Source organism: Pecten maximus, chromosome 16 (genome assembly GCF_902652985.1).
Source record: "Pecten maximus chromosome 16, xPecMax1.1, whole genome shotgun sequence".
NCBI lineage: Eukaryota > Metazoa > Mollusca > Bivalvia > Pectinida > Pectinidae > Pecten > Pecten maximus.
Genome location: NC_047030.1, coordinates 18570110 through 18591157, shown reverse-complemented (window position 1 = coordinate 18591157; position 21048 = coordinate 18570110). Strand labels below are relative to the sequence as shown.

At 38.5% G+C, this 21048-nt stretch overlaps 1 protein-coding gene across 3 annotated transcripts in view; it reads left to right on the top strand.

The window, feature by feature from the left end:
- The window catches only part of LOC117344912 (tensin-4-like), a 193645-nt gene that overhangs the window by 23394 nt on the left and 149203 nt on the right, over positions 1 to 21048 (top strand). For all 3 annotated transcript variants that reach the window (XM_033907797.1, XM_033907795.1, XM_033907796.1), the window contains exon 2: positions 19692 to 19772. In XM_033907797.1, coding sequence (XP_033763688.1) covers positions 19692 to 19772 — 81 coding nt within the window. The remainder of the gene's footprint in view (positions 1 to 19691; positions 19773 to 21048) is intronic.

Sequence of the window (21048 nt, the reverse complement as noted above, 5' to 3'; positions counted from 1 at the left end):
GGCAACCTGTATTCATGCACTTTAATCGTTACATCACAGAGAAAGGGCACCCCACTCTGTGTATCGTCAACATCACAGAGATTAGTTGTTAGAGAGGTGTTGTAGAAAGGGGACCCTGGTCTGTGTATCTGTTGATGATCAAACTAACTGCTGTGATTATACCTCATAATGGAAACATTTCTTCCTCCATAATCTTTTGTTCGACCAACATCACCAGATTTTTTTTTGAGATTTTTTATGATTAACAGTGTATATAGGATAAAGAACTTTATGAAATTTCTCAATTTCATGTGGTGTGAGGTCATATCTCCCAGCTTTCATCAAATTTTGTATATGAATTCCATCAATGTGTGAAGTTTTATTTTGAAGCTTCCATCAAATTTTATATGAACTCCATTAACATGTGAAGTTCTATCTCCCAGCTTCCATCAAATCTTTTATGAACACGATCATTGTGTTAAGTTCTGCTTTCATCAAATCATTTATGAACTCCATCAACAATGTAGTACTATTTCCCGGCTTCCATCAGATTTTGTGTGAACTCCATCTATGTGTGAGGATTTATCTTGAAGCTTCAGTTCCATCAAATTTTGTATGAACTCAATCAACGTGTGAAGTTATAGCTGTGGATGCAGTATAGCTCTATCTCACAGCTTTTTTCATCAGTTAGAATTTGCTTATACACATGGCTTTGTAATCTGATTGCCAAACCTCTCCTGTTTCTTCCATGTCAAATTCGTATTCCTGCCTATTCAGGTACTTGGTAGAATGTATGTGGTATATGTAAAAGTAAGAGTTTACTAAAATACAACTAAGAACAATTAAAATGATCAATCCCTTTCTTGTCTACTTTCATGCTATCATCTGGTTTACTGTTTATTTGTTCTGCTGAATCAATACTTTATAACAATCTCGAGGGATTTGGGAACAAAAATTAAAACTTTGGAGGTTATCACTCACTGATAATTTCAGCATGAAGGAAGCAAGTATTTTTATTCAAGTTTGTTAGATGTAATGTTGTTATGGTTTCCCCGAGAAGGATGGATAATGTTGTCAGACATTACTGTGTGATATTTCTAAAACATAAAAAGCAATGCCTGAAACAAAAATAACATTGAAAGTCAACTAGAAGATTCCAAAACATTATGTGAAACAGCATTTTATTTTTGGTCATTGTTTAATTTGAAGGACCGGTACCTCTGACCTCCAAAATCATTAGATAGAATTGAGAACTAAGATAATCATGCTGATATGAATTTTAATACAAAAAAATTATTCAAGCTTCATATTGATAGTCTAATGATTTAAACAGTAACATATATTAACAATATGAATTAATTATATGGTACTTACATAGCAACAACCAGTGAATACAACAACATTTCAGGGATCATAGTCATTTGAGTGATTGATTCAAAGCCAAACATGCATGCAAATCACTGTCATTTGAGTGATTGATTCAAAGCCAGACATGCATGCAAATCACTGTCATCAGAGTGTTTGATTCATAGCCAGATATGATGTTATTTGAAAGAGAGTGTTGAATATTAGTATAAAATTATCTCATTATCAAGATCATGTGACAAACCACCGTTATTTAGTACATTGAACGTTTTACCTCTTGTATGTACAGAGTGAGATTGTATATATGTGTTAGCGTTGCTTGGCCAGTATGGATACTTGCAGTTGTTGTTTAACATGGGGTTCGTATTCAGTTATTACAGAAAATTTCCAGATGCAATCTCACTCGTAGGAAATTGTATAATGTTAGCTGATGAACCCCAGTCTAATGGCTTCAAATTATAACTTAGCAGCCACCACATGTAGAAAATTGATCAATGTTTGAAATTGGATTGTTTCTGTGCAGCCGTTGAAGATCAGTTCCTCACTGATTTATTGCTGATTGATGGGTGACTAGGAGTCCCTGCATCCTCTCTGGCGGAGGATAATGTTAGTGTCGGCTTTATCATCATTCGTACATGATTTACACTGTCACACAGTGAAATGATTCCATTAACTCATGCTTTTGTTGTTCGTTAATGGCTTTCTTAATTCTTCTTCCTAATCAGTCTATGTTAAAACTGTAATTAGTCCCCATACTAACAGATAGCACAATTGGCCTTGTGTATCTTTTAACATATATTATCTCTCCTAGAATAAATTTGATGTGAGACATTTTTTGTGATGACAGAGTGTTGTGTATTGTGTACACAGAGATACGTTGTGACCGTTGGTTAGATCTGTTTTGGAATGATGCTGGTATGTTGTGTGTAAGTATACAGAGTTGTGGCCCTTGACTTATTTTAGGATGACACTAGTATGTGTTGTGTTATTTATATATAAGTATACAGAGTTGTGGCCCTTGGTACAGTATACAGAGTTGTGGCCCTTGATGAGACCTATTTTGGGATTACACTAATATGTGTTATGTAATTTATATATAAGTATACAGAGTTGTGGCCCTTGGTGATACTTATTTTGGAATGATGTTGGTATGTTGTGTAGTATACAGGGTTATGATTGCTTAATTCCTGTTTCCTTTGAATTAAATTGTTTTATTGCTGCCATATCTCATACAGCTGTCACTTCCAATTACCACATTTTGAATGTGAACATCTTTTTTTGAATTGTCCAATGATGGATTCCATCTTGTCAGCTGGCAGATGGCCTTGCTTTCAAAAGATGAGCTTTTGGTCAGAGGCTACTTGATAGGCCAGTACAGTGTTTCTGTGTCCACAGAACAAGTTTTTAGTGTGAAAACTCACTTACTTCAGACTTTGTACTGATCAGACTCCCTTGGATCCATTACTCAGCCAGTCCCAGCCTAACCAGTGATGACCAATTGAATTAAGATTTTACATGTTGATAGTTGTATTGTCCCTGAGGGAGTTCTGTATTTGGTTTTTATGTAGGCTGGTGTCTGAGGAGGGGGGACATGCCTTTCTTGTCTGTAAGGCTCAAGTCACAAACTGCTCAGCATCACAGAATTCTGGACATCAGAAGGCTAATGATCACACCTCAGTAACAATATAATTATACCCAGGGGTGTCTCATTAATCAAGGAAGTTTGACATTTGTATTAGTAACTAAGACATTCCAGTTGATTACTTATAAAGATAGAATGGTGTAGACTTTGAATTTCTGAATGCATCTCCCATTCCTTAGGGCAAAAATTCGAGAATGCAAAACACAAGGACGAGGGAGAGAAAACATGAAAATGCGAAAACTCGACGACGAGAATGCAAAAACGCGACGACGAAAAACACAATATTAATCTCGAACTCTTGCCGTCGCAATTTTGTGTTATCACATTTTTCGCTTTTTCGCTCCCTCTCCGTCGCGTTTTTGCACTATGCAAGATTTGATATTTGGCCCTTACGAGCCGCCATACACTCCCCTTCACATAAGTACTTGGATTTGATTCCAAGACGGGACTTCAAAAGTCGTGTTGGGTCACCTGTCTAAACCCTGGGTTTTCCAGGTACTCCGATTTCCTCCCAAATTATAGGACCTTCCACGCTGCAGAGTGATTATAACTTGCTTTGCAATTAAACAGAAGAAATTAACTGCATCAAAATCTGTTAAACTTTTGCTTTGTAATTGTTTTGAAATAAAAAAAGTTTAAAGTTATGGTAAATAAAATCCATATTGTCCTACATAAAAAGTTTATATATTGTTATGAAATTACCAGATCCAAGCATCTGTATATGTAACTGATTGGAGCAAATCACATGACCTCCACAAACAGTTTTAGAGTTGTGACATTCCTACTGTAGTTATGCTAGTCATTATATATACACAGGGCATCCATGCCAGTCGATCCTTGATTTTCAGCAATTTCAGAAGTCAAATCACTATTTTTCAGAAATTTGAAGCATCAAGACACATGTCAAAAGGACATGTACATGTCCCTCCAATCTCAAGAATCAAATCTCATTTTGGGGAGAAAAATTACCCTCAAGGGTCTACTAGATGCCCTGTGTACAAAGAGGTTCATAGAGGCCAAGACTGTTGTGTGTTATCATCTTCGGGAAATGTTTGATAACAATGATAGATGATTTATGTGTCTGGTGCTTGATGACCATAACTCAGTTATAACACACTTTAATATTATTTTACATTGAGGAGACTTTTCAGCCATTCTGATATACTGTAGAGTCTGTTTGTTATGTACAGTATCTAAAATTATGTTTTTATATGATACATGTTTATCACAACTCTAAATTATATAAATTATGAGGTATTAGATTGCAAAACTCATTAAGATAATATGTGTATGTCCAATGCTTTTCTAATGGACGTCCTCATAGCCACTATTTTGATTGACTGGTCACATGATTGCTATTGCTAAAGTTATTACATATTTAGTTATTACATGTATATATAAATCTTCAAAAAAATTGGAAGCACAGGAAATGGAGCAATCATGCTGCGGAATATTTTTGTTAAAAATAGAGGTTTATCTCTCACTTGGAGACATGGCGTGTAATATGTATGAAAAATCATTATCAGTAGTATATTATGGCTGATGTAGGAAGTTTTGACTCCAGAACTGTCTGGAACCAAACCACCAATCTTTAGCTGTTCACATCATGATAACTCTAGTTCTTTCTTAAGGACTCACACAAATAATGACCCCATCCCTTTATTCGCTCGTTTGAAGTTCAAATGATGTGAAATTTATATCAAATTAAAGTTTGAAGTTTTTTCTATCGGATAAATGTTGTTATTGTATAGGTTTAATGGCATATTAGAGCACACGGGTACTCGGAAGACAGTAACCCTGACATTAACAGTACACTGGGGAACCCCCACCTGGGGAATTCCCGCCTTTTTACACCTCGAATCCTACGCCATTCTATTTTCAGTAGGAGTGTATATTTTTGATTTTCCAAACCTCAATACCCTACACTTTATTCTTGTATATAGAAAGTACCTATTTCATGTGTTATTTACTCAGGAAAACAGCTACAAACCTAAGAAACACATTTTCCTCAGGGACTTGGTTCAGGTGAAACACAAGCTGATTGTGAATTGGCTGATTAAGTTGTGTGAGTCCTTTAACATCTGCAAAAAAATTCTGTTTTTGATAATCAGTTCAAACTCAAATCTGTTGAAAGCAACTTTCTAGCTCAGGAGATCTAGTCAGGGATGGTTGCAACTTTCTAGCTCAGGAGATCTTGCTGGTGATGGTTACAACTTTCTAGTTTAAGAGATCTTGCTGGTGATGGTTACATCTTTCTAGCTCAGGAGATCTTGCTGGGGTTGGTTGTGGCTTTCTAGCTCTGGATGTCTAGTCAGGGATGGTTACAATTTTCTAGCCCAGGAGATCTTGTCATTGATGGTAGAGATTTTTCTAGCCCAGGAGATCTTGTCTGTGATGGTTGAGATTTTTCTAGCTCAGGAGATCTTGTCAGTGATGGTTGAGATTTTTCTAGCCCAGGAGATCTTGTCAGGGATGGTTGAGATTTTTCTAGCCCAGGAGATTTTGTCTGTGATGGTTGAGATTTTTCTAGCTCAGGATATCTTGTCAGGGATGGTTGAGATTTTTCTAGCCCAGGAAATCTTGTCAGGGATGGTTGAGATTTTTCTAGCTCAGGAGATCTTGTCAGTGATGGTTGAGATTTTTCTAACTCAGGAGATCTTGCTGGGGATGATTGTGACTTTCTAGCTCAGGAGATCTAGTCAGGGATGGTTGCAACTTTCTAGCTCAGGAGATCTTGCTGGGGATGATTGTGACTTTCTAGCTCAGGAGATCTAGTCAGTGATGGTTGCATTCTAGCTTAGAAGAAGAAGTCGAGCAATGGTTGCTATTTTCCAGGTCAGGATCTAGCCAAGGATGGTTGTGCTTTGTCTTTAGAACAGGGATTGTTTTGTACTGGTAATCACAGCATAATGGACATCTTTACTGCTTTATTAAACAAATCTATATCTGAGTCAAATATCCGGTGGAGAGACATTTTTGGAGGCATGCATTATAGATGAAGCTTGAGAATAAATGATGGAATTACATAGCCAGTAGCTCTGTGATTATAAAGGAATGATAAATATTGATATGACAGAGAGGTGACACAAAACAGCTTGAGCCCTGTAATATACAGACATGTTTGTACAGCATGTCCAGTTACATCACAAACTTAATAATTATGGTAATAGAGTTGTTATAATAGTTGTTTATCAGTTAATGTATTTCTAACTTGTATTCAGCACATTTGTAAATGTCACAAAACATTTTAGGGTTGAAATATTAACACTGGAAAATGCAAGCATTTTCAGTATCCATTAGGGAGTTTGTAATTGACATATATAGGAAGACTATTTGTTTATACCAATGCCCCCCGATTCTTTTCAGGTTTCCACCTGTTCATTGTTCAGGAGTATTGGGTTTAGTTTATAAAAATGGAAATAGTTTTTCTGAAACAGACGCACTTTGGGTTCTTCATGATTACAGTTATAATAGTTACATGAAATATTCAGGTGTGTCTAGGTGTGTCCAGGTGACGTGTATTGGGTTTGGTGCCTAGAGACAGTGTCACCTGTTAGTTAAGCATCATTTCATCACCAATGATGTACCTATGATGTACCTACCAGTATGATGTAACTGTGATCTACCTACGTATACGAGTATGATGTACTTGTGATTATACCTACCTGTATGGTATACCTATTGTGGTACCTACCTGTGATGTACCTACCTGTATGATGTACCTACCTGTATGATGTACCTGTGGTTGTACCTACCTGTATGATGTACCTGTGGTTGTACCTACCTGTATGATGTACCTACCTGTATGATGTACCTACCTGTATGATGTACCTACCTGTATGATGTACCTACCTGTATGATGTACCTGTGGTTGTACCTACCTGTATGATGTACCTGTGGTTGTACCTACTTGTATGATGTACCTGTTGTTGTACCTACCTGTATGATGTACCTACTGGTACGATATACCTTAGAAAACTGATGTATAATGATGATAAAGTAAACTTATACATTGATGTTGTAGTCTAATTATATCTATGTATGCAGATTTTGACACTCAATAAAAAAAAATTATGATAATATTCATGACTAATTTACAAAACTGAAACAGGTAAGATAACATTTAAATGAAAGACATAATAACAGCGTTGTATTTGTTTCAGTATTTTTTATATTTAGCTAAATTCATTTCCTGTTTAGTACTAGAAGCATGACAGTGACCTATATAACATGTGTAGGCTGATGAGATAGACAACACATTTATTCAGTTTTCTAGAATATGGCCTCAAGGTATCAAACCAGTGTTGTGACACTCGCCTGCTGAATCGTCAAGTTACCGTAAATACTAAAAAAATGTCACCAGTTCTACTACATTAATATCAGATGAACACTTGTCTTAATATTCAGCTGTACCTAGAGATTTCAGGAGTATAAACATCATTCTGTTGGTGGACATTTGAGATAGGAATGTGACATGTTTCACACTGAATTTTAAAATAAAACAAATCAACTTTGATTAAGCTAATCCTTCTGTGACAAGAAACTTTGGAAATAGAAAACATTTTGTTTTGAATTTGAAATTAAACTGATAAAATTCATATTGTGTAATGGGTAGATATTGGAGGTAACTTCATGTTAAGTAGCAGGAAAACAGTTACAAACTAATCTATCACATGATAAAAATATAATTTTGGCATGAAGGAGGTCAGATCTCCTATGGTTATACAAGTTATGAAGGACAAGAAACATAGAGATTCACATACACAAGGAAAATAATTGATTAAATTCTAACTTTGATAGATAAAATTCTAACTTTGATAGATAAAATTCGAACTTCTGAACTTGGGAGATAACTACATCATAGAGTAAATAGGGGAGATAACTACATCATAGTGTATATAGGGGAGATAACTACATCATAAGGGGAGATAGGGGAGATAACTACATCATAGTGTAAATAAGGGAGATAACTACATCATAAGGGGAGATAGGGGAGATAACTACATCATAGTGTAAATAGGGGAGATAACTACATCATAGTGTATATAGGAGAGATAACTACATCATAGTGTAAATAGGGGAGATAACTACATCATAGTATATATAGGGAAGATAACTACATCATAGTGTATATAGGGGAGATAACTACATCATAGTGTATATAGGGGAGATAACTACATCATAGTATATATAGGGGAGATAACTACATCATAGTGTATATAGGGAAGATAACTACATCATAGTATATATAGGGGAGATAACTACATCATAGTATATATAGGGGAGATAACTACATAATAGTGTATATAGGGGAGATAACTACATCATAGTGTATATAGACATCATAGTATATATAGGGGAGATAACCACATCATAGTGTATATAGGGGAGATAACTACATCATAGTGTATACAGGGGAGATAATACAACTACATCATATTGTATATAGGGGAGATAACTACATCATAGTGTATATAGGGGAGATAACTACATCATAGTGTATATAGGGGAGATAACTACATCATAAGGGGAGATAGCTACATCATAGTGTATATAGGGGAGATAACTACATCATTGTATATATAGGGGAAATAACTACATCATAGTGTATATAGGGGAGATAACTACATCATAGTGTATATAGGGGAGATAACTACATTATAGATTAAATAGGGGAGATAACTACATCATAGTGTATATGGGGGAGATAACTACATCATAGTATATATAGGGAAGATAACTACATCATAGTATATATAGGGGAGATAACTACATCATAGTAGGGGAGATAACTACATCATAGTAGGGGAGATAACTACATCATAGTGTATATAGGGGAGATAACTACATCATAGTATATATAGGGAAGATAACATGTTATGTATGATTGTACATATAGTGCTCTTCAGTATGTTATAGCCTTCTGTCATGTAACACAGACATATGTAACAAAGAGAAGTCAAACAAATAGTGATGGCAGCATCCGTTTTGTGATATCCATACCTCTTAATGTCTTCAATTCATTCAAGTATTTTGACAAGAAAATGATGTCTGTCCTACAATATCAATAATTTGTACAGTAATGAACTTCTCTGGCCTCTTGAACAAGATTCCTGCTGATCAAATGCACTGCAATCATTCATTTCTGTTTTGAATCTTGTCTGACATGGAGACCATATGTATTATGATGTTGGGTGAGTTGCCGCTATATAAGGCGCTATATAAGGCGTAACAGTTACAGGCCTGACTGACTGACTACAAAGTGACTGGGGACAGATTCTTAGATGACTAACCAATCAATTGGTTTACACAATAACAAACCCTCAACAAAGGACATCTTCAGCAGTGTCTTGGGACTCCCTGTCCAGTCGGTCAACATCCTAAGTGGTCAAAGTTCCGCTCAATCGGTCAAGAGACTAATCAGATTGGAAGAAGAATAACGGTATTTGATCCTCTTTTCTCATTGAATTAAGGGGGTTTGGGTGAAAGTCATGGCATTGTAAGAGAGAGCCTATCATCAGCTCTTTGTGTCGGTGGTGATAAAAGCAGTATTCATGTCTAATTGTTGGAGAGCTCCCAACATTATTTCATGACCAATTTACACAGAGGGAGGATCGGCAGTATCTAAGCGTATTATCTGTTCCTACATTCCCGACAATATAAATATTTCATCGGTATAATTCATATATCTACAGTAAAACTAACATGCTTACATATTAAATCATTTTCACATTTCTAAAGCCGGTAATTTATTACATGTATTTGTTTAGCTTTGATCTGTGTGGTCTGTAATTAGTATATACGGGAGTCCTCTGTGACTTCGTTTGGTATGTACAGAGATAATAACATATTGTTGGTTAATTATATCATGTATGGAAGGCAGACAAATTACATGGGTATGTTGCATCCAGAATATTTTGCTGTAAATTAATTAACTACTGGAAATGTATGTGTATTGTTATATAAGCCAGTCCCTATTAGACCCTACTTGGTTTCATCAATTCATAGGCTTAAAATTTTCCATAGGAAAACATTTGATTTCACTCAGGAAAACATTGAAATTGAAACAAGAAATATCTTTAAAAAAGATAAACGGCATAGTTTTAATGCTGGTGGTTATAATATAAAACTGCTGGTGAAATAAATGAACGAACTAATGCATTTCAGTACAGAAAAAAAAAAAATTAGATCAGTTTGAATCAGGAATATAATTTTATTAGTGTGTCATTTGAAAAAGATACATCCACTTTTATATTCAGCTTGCATTCAATCTGAACTTTGTTTCGTTTTTTACTGCATATCTCTATTTTTCATTAACCGCTACATTGACCAATCACATACTTCATCTTGACCAGTAACGCCACCTGTTGCGTCATATCCAGGCCAAAAGAAAATTATACGGCTATGCCGAAAAATATCTTTCCATCACCACACAGGAGAGCTATCATTGAAAAAATGTTCATTAAAGGCTTTCCTTTAATTTTGTTATGCTCTCTTATAGAAAATTCAAGTTTGATAATTAAGGAATTTTCTTAAAGATGAGGGAAATTGATGAGATGGGGCCTGGTTTTCTATTTAGTATATTTCAATACAGTTGTCAGTATCGGAGGTGAATCACCTTATTAGGGGTCTCTTGACTTCCAGTCCCTGTAGAAGTAATCCTGTTGAGATATATATTACAGGTCATTTAGAGGGTTTGGACCAGATCAGAGACTAATTATAGTATCTAGATTTGGGTCAACTCACAAAATATATATGAACTGGTTGATTTATAGTGTGGGGATAGTGATATCTATCCTGTAGTAAGCCCAGGGGGCAAACGCATCAACTTTGACTCAAAGAGACGGACTCCTTATAAGACAATGATACAGTATTTGTAATCTTTTTACTGAAGTGCAATAGATGTGATCCTGAGAACTAAGAACGAAAAACACATTCATGTCAATTGCTCTTACTGGAATCAAACCCAAGTCTTCAGTGTGATAATCCACGACTCTACAAACTAAGTTAAAGAAGCATGCTCTAGATCTGTCTGCTGAGTGACAGAGGTCTATTTAACATGTAAAATTTATAGTGTAGACTTCAATGATCTGCTTTCTTTGGCACACATCAATTTTAGCACAAAATTATTTGAATAAATCAGCCTGAGGATGAATTGACACATTGTAATGTAAGCACAATCATAGTTTAGTCACAGAATGCTTCCAGTGTGATGAGTGATAGAATGAAATAACATCTAAAAGATGGGTATATCGACAGTAAATGGGTGGGCTTATTATCAGGCATGCCTTATTAAAGGATAAGTACGGTAAGGGATTTCAAGATTGTAAGTGTACTTTAATTTGCTGTGTATATCTTACTTGTGAATCTGATGACATTGTCAGAGGAATGTGATGGGTGAACCTGTAACCTGGAAATTAGATTTCACAAGTATGTACTACAACCTATAAAACAGGGTGAGATAGCTCTCAGGCCCTACAACCTAACAGTACAGGGTGAGATAGCTCTCAGGCCCTACAACCTAACAGTAAAGGATGAGATAGCTCTCAGGCCCTACAACCTAACAGTACAGGGTGAGATAGCTCTCAGGCCCTACAACCTAACAGTAAAGGATGAGATAGCTCTCAGGCCCTACAACCTAACAGTACAGGGTAGGATAGATCTCAGGCCCTACACCCTAACAGTACAGGGTGAGATAGCTCTCAGGCTCTACAACCTAACAATATAGGGTAGGATAGATCTCAGGCCCTACAACCTAACAATACAGGGTGAGATAGCTCTCAGGCCCTACACCCTAACAGTACAGGGTGAGATAGCTCTCAGGCTCTACAACCTAACAGTACAGGGTGAGATAGCTCTCAGGCCCTACACCCTAACAGTACAGGGTGAGATAGCTCTCAGGCTCTACAACCTAACAATATAGGGTAGGATAGATCTCAGGCCCTACAACCTAACAATACAGGGTGAGATAGCTCTCAGGCCCTACAGCCTAACAATACAGGGTGAGATAGCGCTCAGGCCCTACAACCTAACAGTACAGGGTGAGATAGCTCTCAGGCCCTACAACCTAACAGTACAGGGTGAGATAGCTCTCAGGCCCTACAACCTAACAGTACAGGGTAGGATAGATCTCAGGCCCTACAACCTAACAGTACAGGGTGAGATAGCTCTCAGGCCCTACAACCTATAGAACAGGGTGATATAGCTCTCAGACCCTACAACCTAACAGTACAGGGTGAGATAGCACTCAGGCCCTCCAACCGAACAGTACAGGGTGAGATAGCTCTCAGGCCTTACAACCTAACAGTACAGGGTGAGATAGCTCTCAGGCCCTACACCCTAACAGTACAGGGTGAGATAGCTCTCAGGCCCTACAACCTAACAGTACAGGGTGAGATAGCTCTCAGGCCCTACAACCTATAGAACAGGGTGAGATAGCTCTCAGGCCCTACAACCTAACAGTACAGGGTGAGATAGCACTCAGGCCCTCCAACCGAACAGTACAGGGTGAGATAGCTCTCAGGCCTTACAACCTAACAGTACAGGGTGAGATAGCTCTCAGGCCCTACACCCTAACAGTACAGGGTGAGATAGCTCTCAGGCCCTACACCCTAACAGTACAGGGTGAGATAGCTCTCAGGCCTTACAACCTAACAGTACAGGGTGAGATAGCTCTCAGGCCCTACAACCTAACAGTACAGGGTGAGATAGCTTTCAGGCTCTACAACCTAACAAAGGGTGAGATAGCTCTCAGGCCCTACAACCTAACAGTACAGGGTGAGATAGCACTCAGGCCCTCCAACCTAACAGTACAGGGTGAGATAGCTCTCAGGCCTTACAACCTAACAGTACAGGGTGAGATAGCTCTCAGGCCCTACAACCTAACAGTACAGGAATAGATAGCTCTCAGGCCCTACAACCTAACAGTACAGGGTGAGATAGCTCTCAGGCCCTACAACCTAACAGTACAGAGTGAGATAGCTCTCAGGCCCTACAACCTAACAGTAAAGGGTGAGATAGCTCTCAGGCCCTACAACCTAACAAAGGGTGAGATAGCTCTCAGGCCCTACAGCCTAACAGTACAGGGTAAAACAGCTCTCAGGCCCTACAACATAACAATACAGGGAGGGTGAGATAGCTCTCAGGCCCTACAACCTAACAGTAAAGGTTGAGATAGCTCTCAGGCCCTACAACCTTACAGTACAGGGTGCGATAGCTCTCAGGCCCTACAACCTAACAGTACAGGGTGAGATAGTGCTCATGCCTACAACCTAACAGTACAGGGTGAGATAGCTCTCAGGCCCTACAACCTAACAGTACAGGGTAGGATAGATCTTAGGCCTTACAACCTAACAGTACAGGGTGAGATAGCTCTCAGGCCCTACAACCTATAGAACAGGGTGATATAGCGCTCAGACCCTACAACCTAACAGTACAGGGTGAGATAGCACTCAGGCCCTACACCCTAACAGTACAGGGTGAGATAGCTCTCAGGCTCTACAACCTAACAGTACAGGGTGAGATAGCTCTCAGGCCCTACACCCTAACAGTACAGGGTGAGATAGCTCTCAGGCTCTACAACCTAACAATATAGGGTAGGATAGATCTCAGGCCCTACAACCTAACAATACAGGGTGAGATAGCTCTCAGGCCCTACAACCTAACAATACAGGGTGAGATAGCGCTCAGGCCCTACAACCTAACAGTACAGGGTGAGATAGCTCTCAGGCCCTACAACCTAACAGTACAGGGTGAGATAGCTCTCAGGCCCTACAACCTAACAGTACAGGGTAGGATAGATCTCAGGCCCTACAACCTAACAGTACAGGGTGAGATAGCTCTCAGGCCCTACAACCTATAGAACAGGGTGATATAGCTCTCAGACCCTACAACCTAACAGTACAGGGTGAGATAGCACTCAGGCCCTCCAACCGAACAGTACAGGGTGAGATAGCTCTCAGGCCTTACAACCTAACAGTACAGGGTGAGATAGCTCTCAGGCCCTACACCCTAACAGTACAGGGTGAGATAGCTCTCAGGCCCTACACCCTAACAGTACAGGGTGAGATAGCTCTCAGGCCCTACAACCTAACAGTACAGGGTGAGATAGCTCTCAGGCCCTACACCCTAACAGTACAGGGTGAGATAGCTCTCAGGCCCTACAACCTAACAGTACAGGGTGAGATAGCTCTCAGGCCCTACAACCTATAGAACAGGGTGATATAGCTCTCAGACCCTACAACCTAACAGTACAGGGTGAGATAGCACTCAGGCCCTCCAACCGAACAGTACAGGGTGAGATAGCTCTCAGGCCTTACAACCTAACAGTACAGGGTGAGATAGCTCTCAGGCCCTACACCCTAACAGTACAGGGTGAGATAGCTCTCAGGCCCTACACCCTAACAGTACAGGGTGAGATAGCTCTCAGGCCTTACAACCTAACAGTACAGGGTGAGATAGCTCTCAGGCCCTACAACCTAACAATACAGGGTGAGATATATGTACAGGGTGAGATAGTGCTCATGCCTACAACCTAACAGTACAGGGTGATATAGCGCTCAGACCCTACAACCTAACAGTACAGGGTGAGATAGCACTCAGGCCCTCCAACCTAACAGTACAGGGTGAGATAGCTCTCAGGCCTTACAACCTAACAGTACAGAGTGAGATAGCTCTCAGGCCCTACAACCTAACAGTACAGGGTGAGATAGCACTCAGGCCCTCCAACCTAACAGTACAGGGTGAGATAGCTCTCAGGCCTTACAACCTAACAGTACAGGGTGAGATAGCTCTCAGGCCCTACAACCTAACAGTACAGGAATAGATAGCTCTCAGGCCCTACAACCTAACAGTACAGGGTGAGATAGCTCTCAGGCCCTACAACCTAACAGTACAGAGTGAGATAGCTCTCAGGCCCTACAACCTAACAGTAAAGGGTGAGATAGCTCTCAGGCCCTACAACCTAACAAAGGGTGAGATAGCTCTCAGGCCCTACAGCCTAACAGTACAGGGTAAAACAGCTCTCAGGCCCTACAACATAACAATACAGGGAGGGTGAGATAGCTCTCAGGCCCTACAACCTAACAGTAAAGGTTGAGATAGCTCTCAGGCCCTACAACCTTACAGTACAGGGTGCGATAGCTCTCAGGCCCTACAACCTAACAGTACAGGGTGAGATAGCTCTCAGGCTCTACAACCTAACAATATAGGGTAGGATAGATCTCAGGCCCTACAACCTAACAATACAGGGTGAGATAGCTCTCAGGCCCTACAGCCTAACAATACAGGGTGAGATAGCGCTCAGGCCCTACAACCTAACAGTACAGGGTGAGATAGCTCTCAGGCCCTACAACCTAACAGTACAGGGTGAGATAGCTCTCAGGCCCTACAACCTAACAGTACAGGGTAGGATAGATCTCAGGCCCTACAACCTAACAGTACAGGGTGAGATAGCTCTCAGGCCCTACAACCTATAGAACAGGGTGATATAGCGCTCAGACCCTACAACCTAACAGTACAGGGTGAGATAGCACTCAGGCCCTCCAACCTAACAGTACAGGGTGAGATAGCTCTCAGGCCTTACAACCTAACAGTACAGGGTGAGATAGCTCTCAGGCCCTACAACCTAACAGTACAGGGTGAGATAGCTCTCAGGCCCTACAACCTATAGAACAGGGTGATATAGCTCTCAGACCCTACAACCTAACAGTACAGGGTGAGATAGCACTCAGGCCCTCCAACCGAACAGTACAGGGTGAGATAGCTCTCAGGCCTTACAACCTAACAGTACAGGGTGAGATAGCTCTCAGGCCCTACACCCTAACAGTACAGGGTGAGATAGCTCTCAGGCTCTACAACCTAACAGTACAGAGTGAGATAGCTCTCAGGCCTTACAACCTAACAGTACAGAGTGAGATAGCTCTCAGGCCCTACACCCTAACAGTACAGGGTGAGATAGCTCTCAGGCTCTACAACCTAACAGTACAGGGTGAGATAGCTCTCAGGCCTTACAACCTAACAGTACAGGGTGAGATAGCTCTCAGGCCTTACAACCTAACAGTACAGGGTGAGATAGCTCTCAGGCCCTACAACCTAACAGTACAGGGTGATATAGCTCTCAGGCCCTACAACCTAACAGTAAAGGGTGAGATAGCTCTCAGGCCCTACAACCTAACAGTACAGGAATAGATAGCTCTCAGGCCCTACAACCTAACAGTACAGGGTGAGATAGCTCTCAGGCCCTACAACCTAACAGTACAGAGTGAGATAGCTCTCAGGCCCTACAACCTAACAGTAAAGGGTGAGATAGCTCTCAGGCCCTACAACCTAACAAAGGGTGAGATAGCTCTCAGGCCCTACAGCCTAACAGTACAGAGTAAAACAGCTCTCAGGCCCTACAACATAACAATACAGGGAGGGTGAGATAGCTCTCAGGCCCTACAACCTAACAGTAAAGGTTGAGATAGCTCTCAGGCCCTACAACCTTACAGTACAGGGTGCGATAGCTCTCAGGCCCTACAACCTAACAGTACAGGGTGAGATAGTGCTCATGCCTACAACCTAACAGTACAGGGTGAGATAGCTCTCAGGCCCTACAACCTAACAGTACAGGGTAGGATAGATCTTAGGCCTTACAACCTAACAGTACAGAGTGAGATAGCTCTCATGCCTCAGCATACCAGTATAGGTAATCAGGGGTAAGATGTGCCCACAAATTTCATTTACACTCATCATCATTCCTAATAAACATGGATAGATAAGCTTAATGGAATGGTAGATCTAATTTTCTCTAAATTCTCCAGAATGCAGACAGAATTCAACCACTGCTTTGTTACCTCCAGAAACTGCCGTCGAAAATGTATAAAAAAAATCAATGAAAATTCTTTCATTTCTTTAGACTGGAACTACCAGTATCTTGATTAAACTATATAAACATCTGTAACACTCTGATATAGGAAATCAAATTTATATAAAAGAATTTCTAATGTACTTACCTATAGTTCTAACTAGGAAACAGCATTGTTTGAAAAATTGATACATAATGTAGTTATAGACATCTGGTACAGTATACATACACAGTGAAAACTGATTATGTGTACCTGCTACATTGTCTATTTACTATATTGTCAATGCTCTACCAATCAATTGAGCTAACAGAAACTTTCCCTATAGCTGAATTGGAAGGAAGCAAAAGTATCTGATATCATGGTGACATAAACTTGAATTGTTTTAAACATCATGCCATACAACCTGGTTGATATAGATCCATCAATAACACAGTTATCGTTCCTTTCAAACCGTGTTAACGAAATCGAGGGGCATAATACACCAGACTTGTGAACCCATAACAGATATATCTTTATCAGAATTGAAAATGTTACCATATATTAACATATAGCTTGTTGTTTACTGTTAACAATTTATCAATGAAATAGTTTAAAACTTGAAACCACAACGAAATTACTGTACAGAATCTTGTTTCATCAAACCACGAATGTTACAGTAATTTATCAAATCATGCTTACTGTTGACTATATATATATATTAACAATTTCATCAGTAATGTAATTCAAAATTTAAAACTGATATAAGAACAATGTATGTATATATATCCTTTTAATAAAGTATATATACATCACTTCGTGTCATTCAGGAGTTTTAAGCTATATGATGAAATGTTTGAAGTGGTCTGATGTAGTGGTAGTCCTTGACACACCAACTGTCAAATGATAATGGAATGTACATGTCTCCTCACACTTTAGCTGTACAGCAATATTTCACCAAATAAACGCAACCCACACACACATCATCAGGGCCTAGCAAAAAATATGATGTAGATTGTATTATGCATCATCAGGGCCTGTACAAAATTCTGTTATCATATATCATATATTATAAATACAATCTAATAAGCATTCAATTGTTATAACTCTCTCTTAAATACATGTAGATACATGCTTTATTTCTACTTATGTCCTGGAATATTTTTATGAAAGAATAGCATCTTTAAATCAAATTCATTTCTGTGATTGAATCACAAGTAATCTGACACAACGAACAAAGCCTTGCCGTGAAGATGATCAACATAGTGCCAAAATGATGTCATGGTAATGCAGTTGTTCTTGGTCAGAATCCTCGCTGCGTTTTATTCATCTGTAGCGCATTGCAAAGCATTTTCATGACGTTGATCAAATGGCATAACGATCACATCATGTAATCTAGACTGCATCTATGTACATCTATTATAAATATTCTGTGATAAATAATTTATAAATCACCAGGTTTATTAAAGTATTCTAAAATAAATGTAATATGCATCATCAGGGCCTATACCATGTCAAATTCTGTAACAAATACATTTGTACATCATCAGGGCCTATCAAAGAAATGCTGTAAAGATAACATTTTGGTACTTCTGTCTTGAAACTGTTCTACATTTGTATATCACACTTTAGCATCCATACCTTCACAACATTCCTATAGATATGATACTGGGATTGATTCAGCAATGATGTAGAAAAGACTTCAACATTTGATTCCTTTTGACAGAAGTTTTGGTAATTTTAAAGCCACATTCATACAATCTTGCTAATGCTAGTGTCGGAATACATGACAGATTCTTTGTCCTATGTTATCATTTTTACTGTACAGTTGATCCTTAAGGAACCGTTTTATCTGTCAGAAAAAGAAACTTTAAATCTGTCAAGATAAAAAGATGGATGAGAGAGTGAGGCAGTATAGATAGACGTCTGACATTCACAAGATGTAATCCCAAGGTACCAAGATATCATCTCTAAATTAACTTTATACTCAAACTGTCTGGTGACTGAGGCAGCAACAGGTGGGAAAGGGGTCCAAGAAGGGGTAATTTTATACTGAAGCTTTAGGTGGAAAGATATAGGCAAAAGAAGGGATGTGGTTTTATACTTAACACAGAAACCATATAGATGAGAGGTGTAAAAAGGATACACATAGGTGGATAGAGGCCCAATTAAGGGCCTGCTTTACATTTATTTCAACTCAATAAGTGACAAAATAGGGGTACAAAACTGATAGCTGTTGAATAGCTAGAACAAAGACCTCAAAGGTGAAAGGGGCCCAAGAAGGGGTTACTCTACATTTAACACTGATGTTTACAAATGGTTACATCAGAGTCTGCAGTTGAGATAGAGGTGTATACATGAGAGTGATTTTCATTACCATTTCAGTAATGTTGATTTTCATAACCATTTCGTTGATGATGATTTTCATAACCATTTCGTTAATTATGATTTTCATTACCATTTCAGTAATGTTAATTTTCATTGCCATTTCAGTAATGTTGATTTTCATTGCCATTTCAGTAATGTTGATTTTCATTCCCATTTCTGTAATGTTGATTTTCATAACTGTTTCATTGATGATGATTTTCATTGCCATTTCAGTAATGTTGATTTTCATTCCCATTTCTGTAATGTTGATTTTCATAACCATTTCGTTAATGATGATTTTCATTACCATTTCAGTAATGTTGATTTTCATTCCCATTTCTGTAATGTTGATTTTCATTGCCATTTCAGTAATGTTGATTTTCATTCCCATTTCTGTAATGTTGATTTTCACTACAAGCTATATTTCAGTAATGTTGATTTCATTACTATTTTGAGCAGTAAGGTTGATTTTTATTACCATTTCAGTAATGTTAATATTTCTGTTGCTGTTTCAGTATATTGGAAGCTTCTCTGTCCAAGGTGCTGACCAGAACGCTCGGGCAGAATGTGTCCAGACTCACTTAGAGGATATGAGGGTAAGTATCTACCATAACTTCTAAAACTTAGAACTGAAGGGGTATTTTGAAGACTAGGACTTCTGTTATAACTGGAACTGTTTAAGTACTAGTTTGACCTTGAATGACCTTTTCTTTATATGGACTTTGAACAAGATACTTGATTTTGTTGTGTTCCAGTCGACTCAGCTGTGAATGAGTACGTGGAAGGACAGTACAAGAAATGTCATTTGTAAGCTGTGACATATGTTAGTGCTGAAATGGCAGCTCCAGCTGTATGCTCCCCAGGGAGTTTAGAGGCGACATTGGCTGGTTACTAAAGGTCCAATAATCATAATGATTTGAGAACAATTTTAAGATGGCTATGTTGATATGTAATATAGCGGAAAGGGTGTAACAATACATTGTACTATCGATAGATTGCGATTTTATACCTTTTCAGTTTGATCAATCGATGACAAATTCATCAAGTCGATAACAATCTTCGATAGTATGCCAAGCTATCAATAGTTTCAAAAGTTTCTATTAATGGTATTTGGTGGCCGTACGGTCTGTTAATCAAGTGCATTTTTGTTTCGTTTTAGAGTTACTTCCCCTTATATGTGAACGTCGGTAGCAATTCAAAACACACTTATGATCGCAAGCAAAATCGTAATCTGTTGCCGCACCAAACGCTTTGTGAAACTGATTATGTGATAGTGATAACGACTGATTTATCAGTGTTTGTTTTTGATCAGATAGCATGGAAAAAGTGACATTTTACCGCGACTGTTAGTTTGTTACTGTATGTGACCTCTGTTAGTACGGTGTGTATCAGTTCTTTATCACGATGAAATTACAAAGCCCTTAAACATGAACATGTTGATCAGTTGATATTTCTTTTTTTAAAAACTGATGTCAAAATGAGTCCAGTATCAATTGTTTGAATTGAACTCATAAAAAATGTTTCAAATGTTGAACTGTTCTATTTACTAAAATCACAAAATTAAAAAAAAAAAAAAAAAAAAAATGAACATGCAAGAGTGAATGATCAATAAATCTACTGGAAATAGAGTCTAGAATCCAATACTACTGGAAATAGAGTCTAGAATCCAATACTACTGGAAATAGAGTCTAGAATCCAATACTACTGGAAATAGAGTCTAGAATCCAATACTACTGCAATTGTAACCTAGCGGTATATAAAATTCAGATTATTTAATTAATATTTAATTATAAGGTGAATATAAAAACAAAAAAGGACTGACTTAAAAAATTAGCTGATTCCATTTCACGTTCATTCCAAGAGGGCAACTTT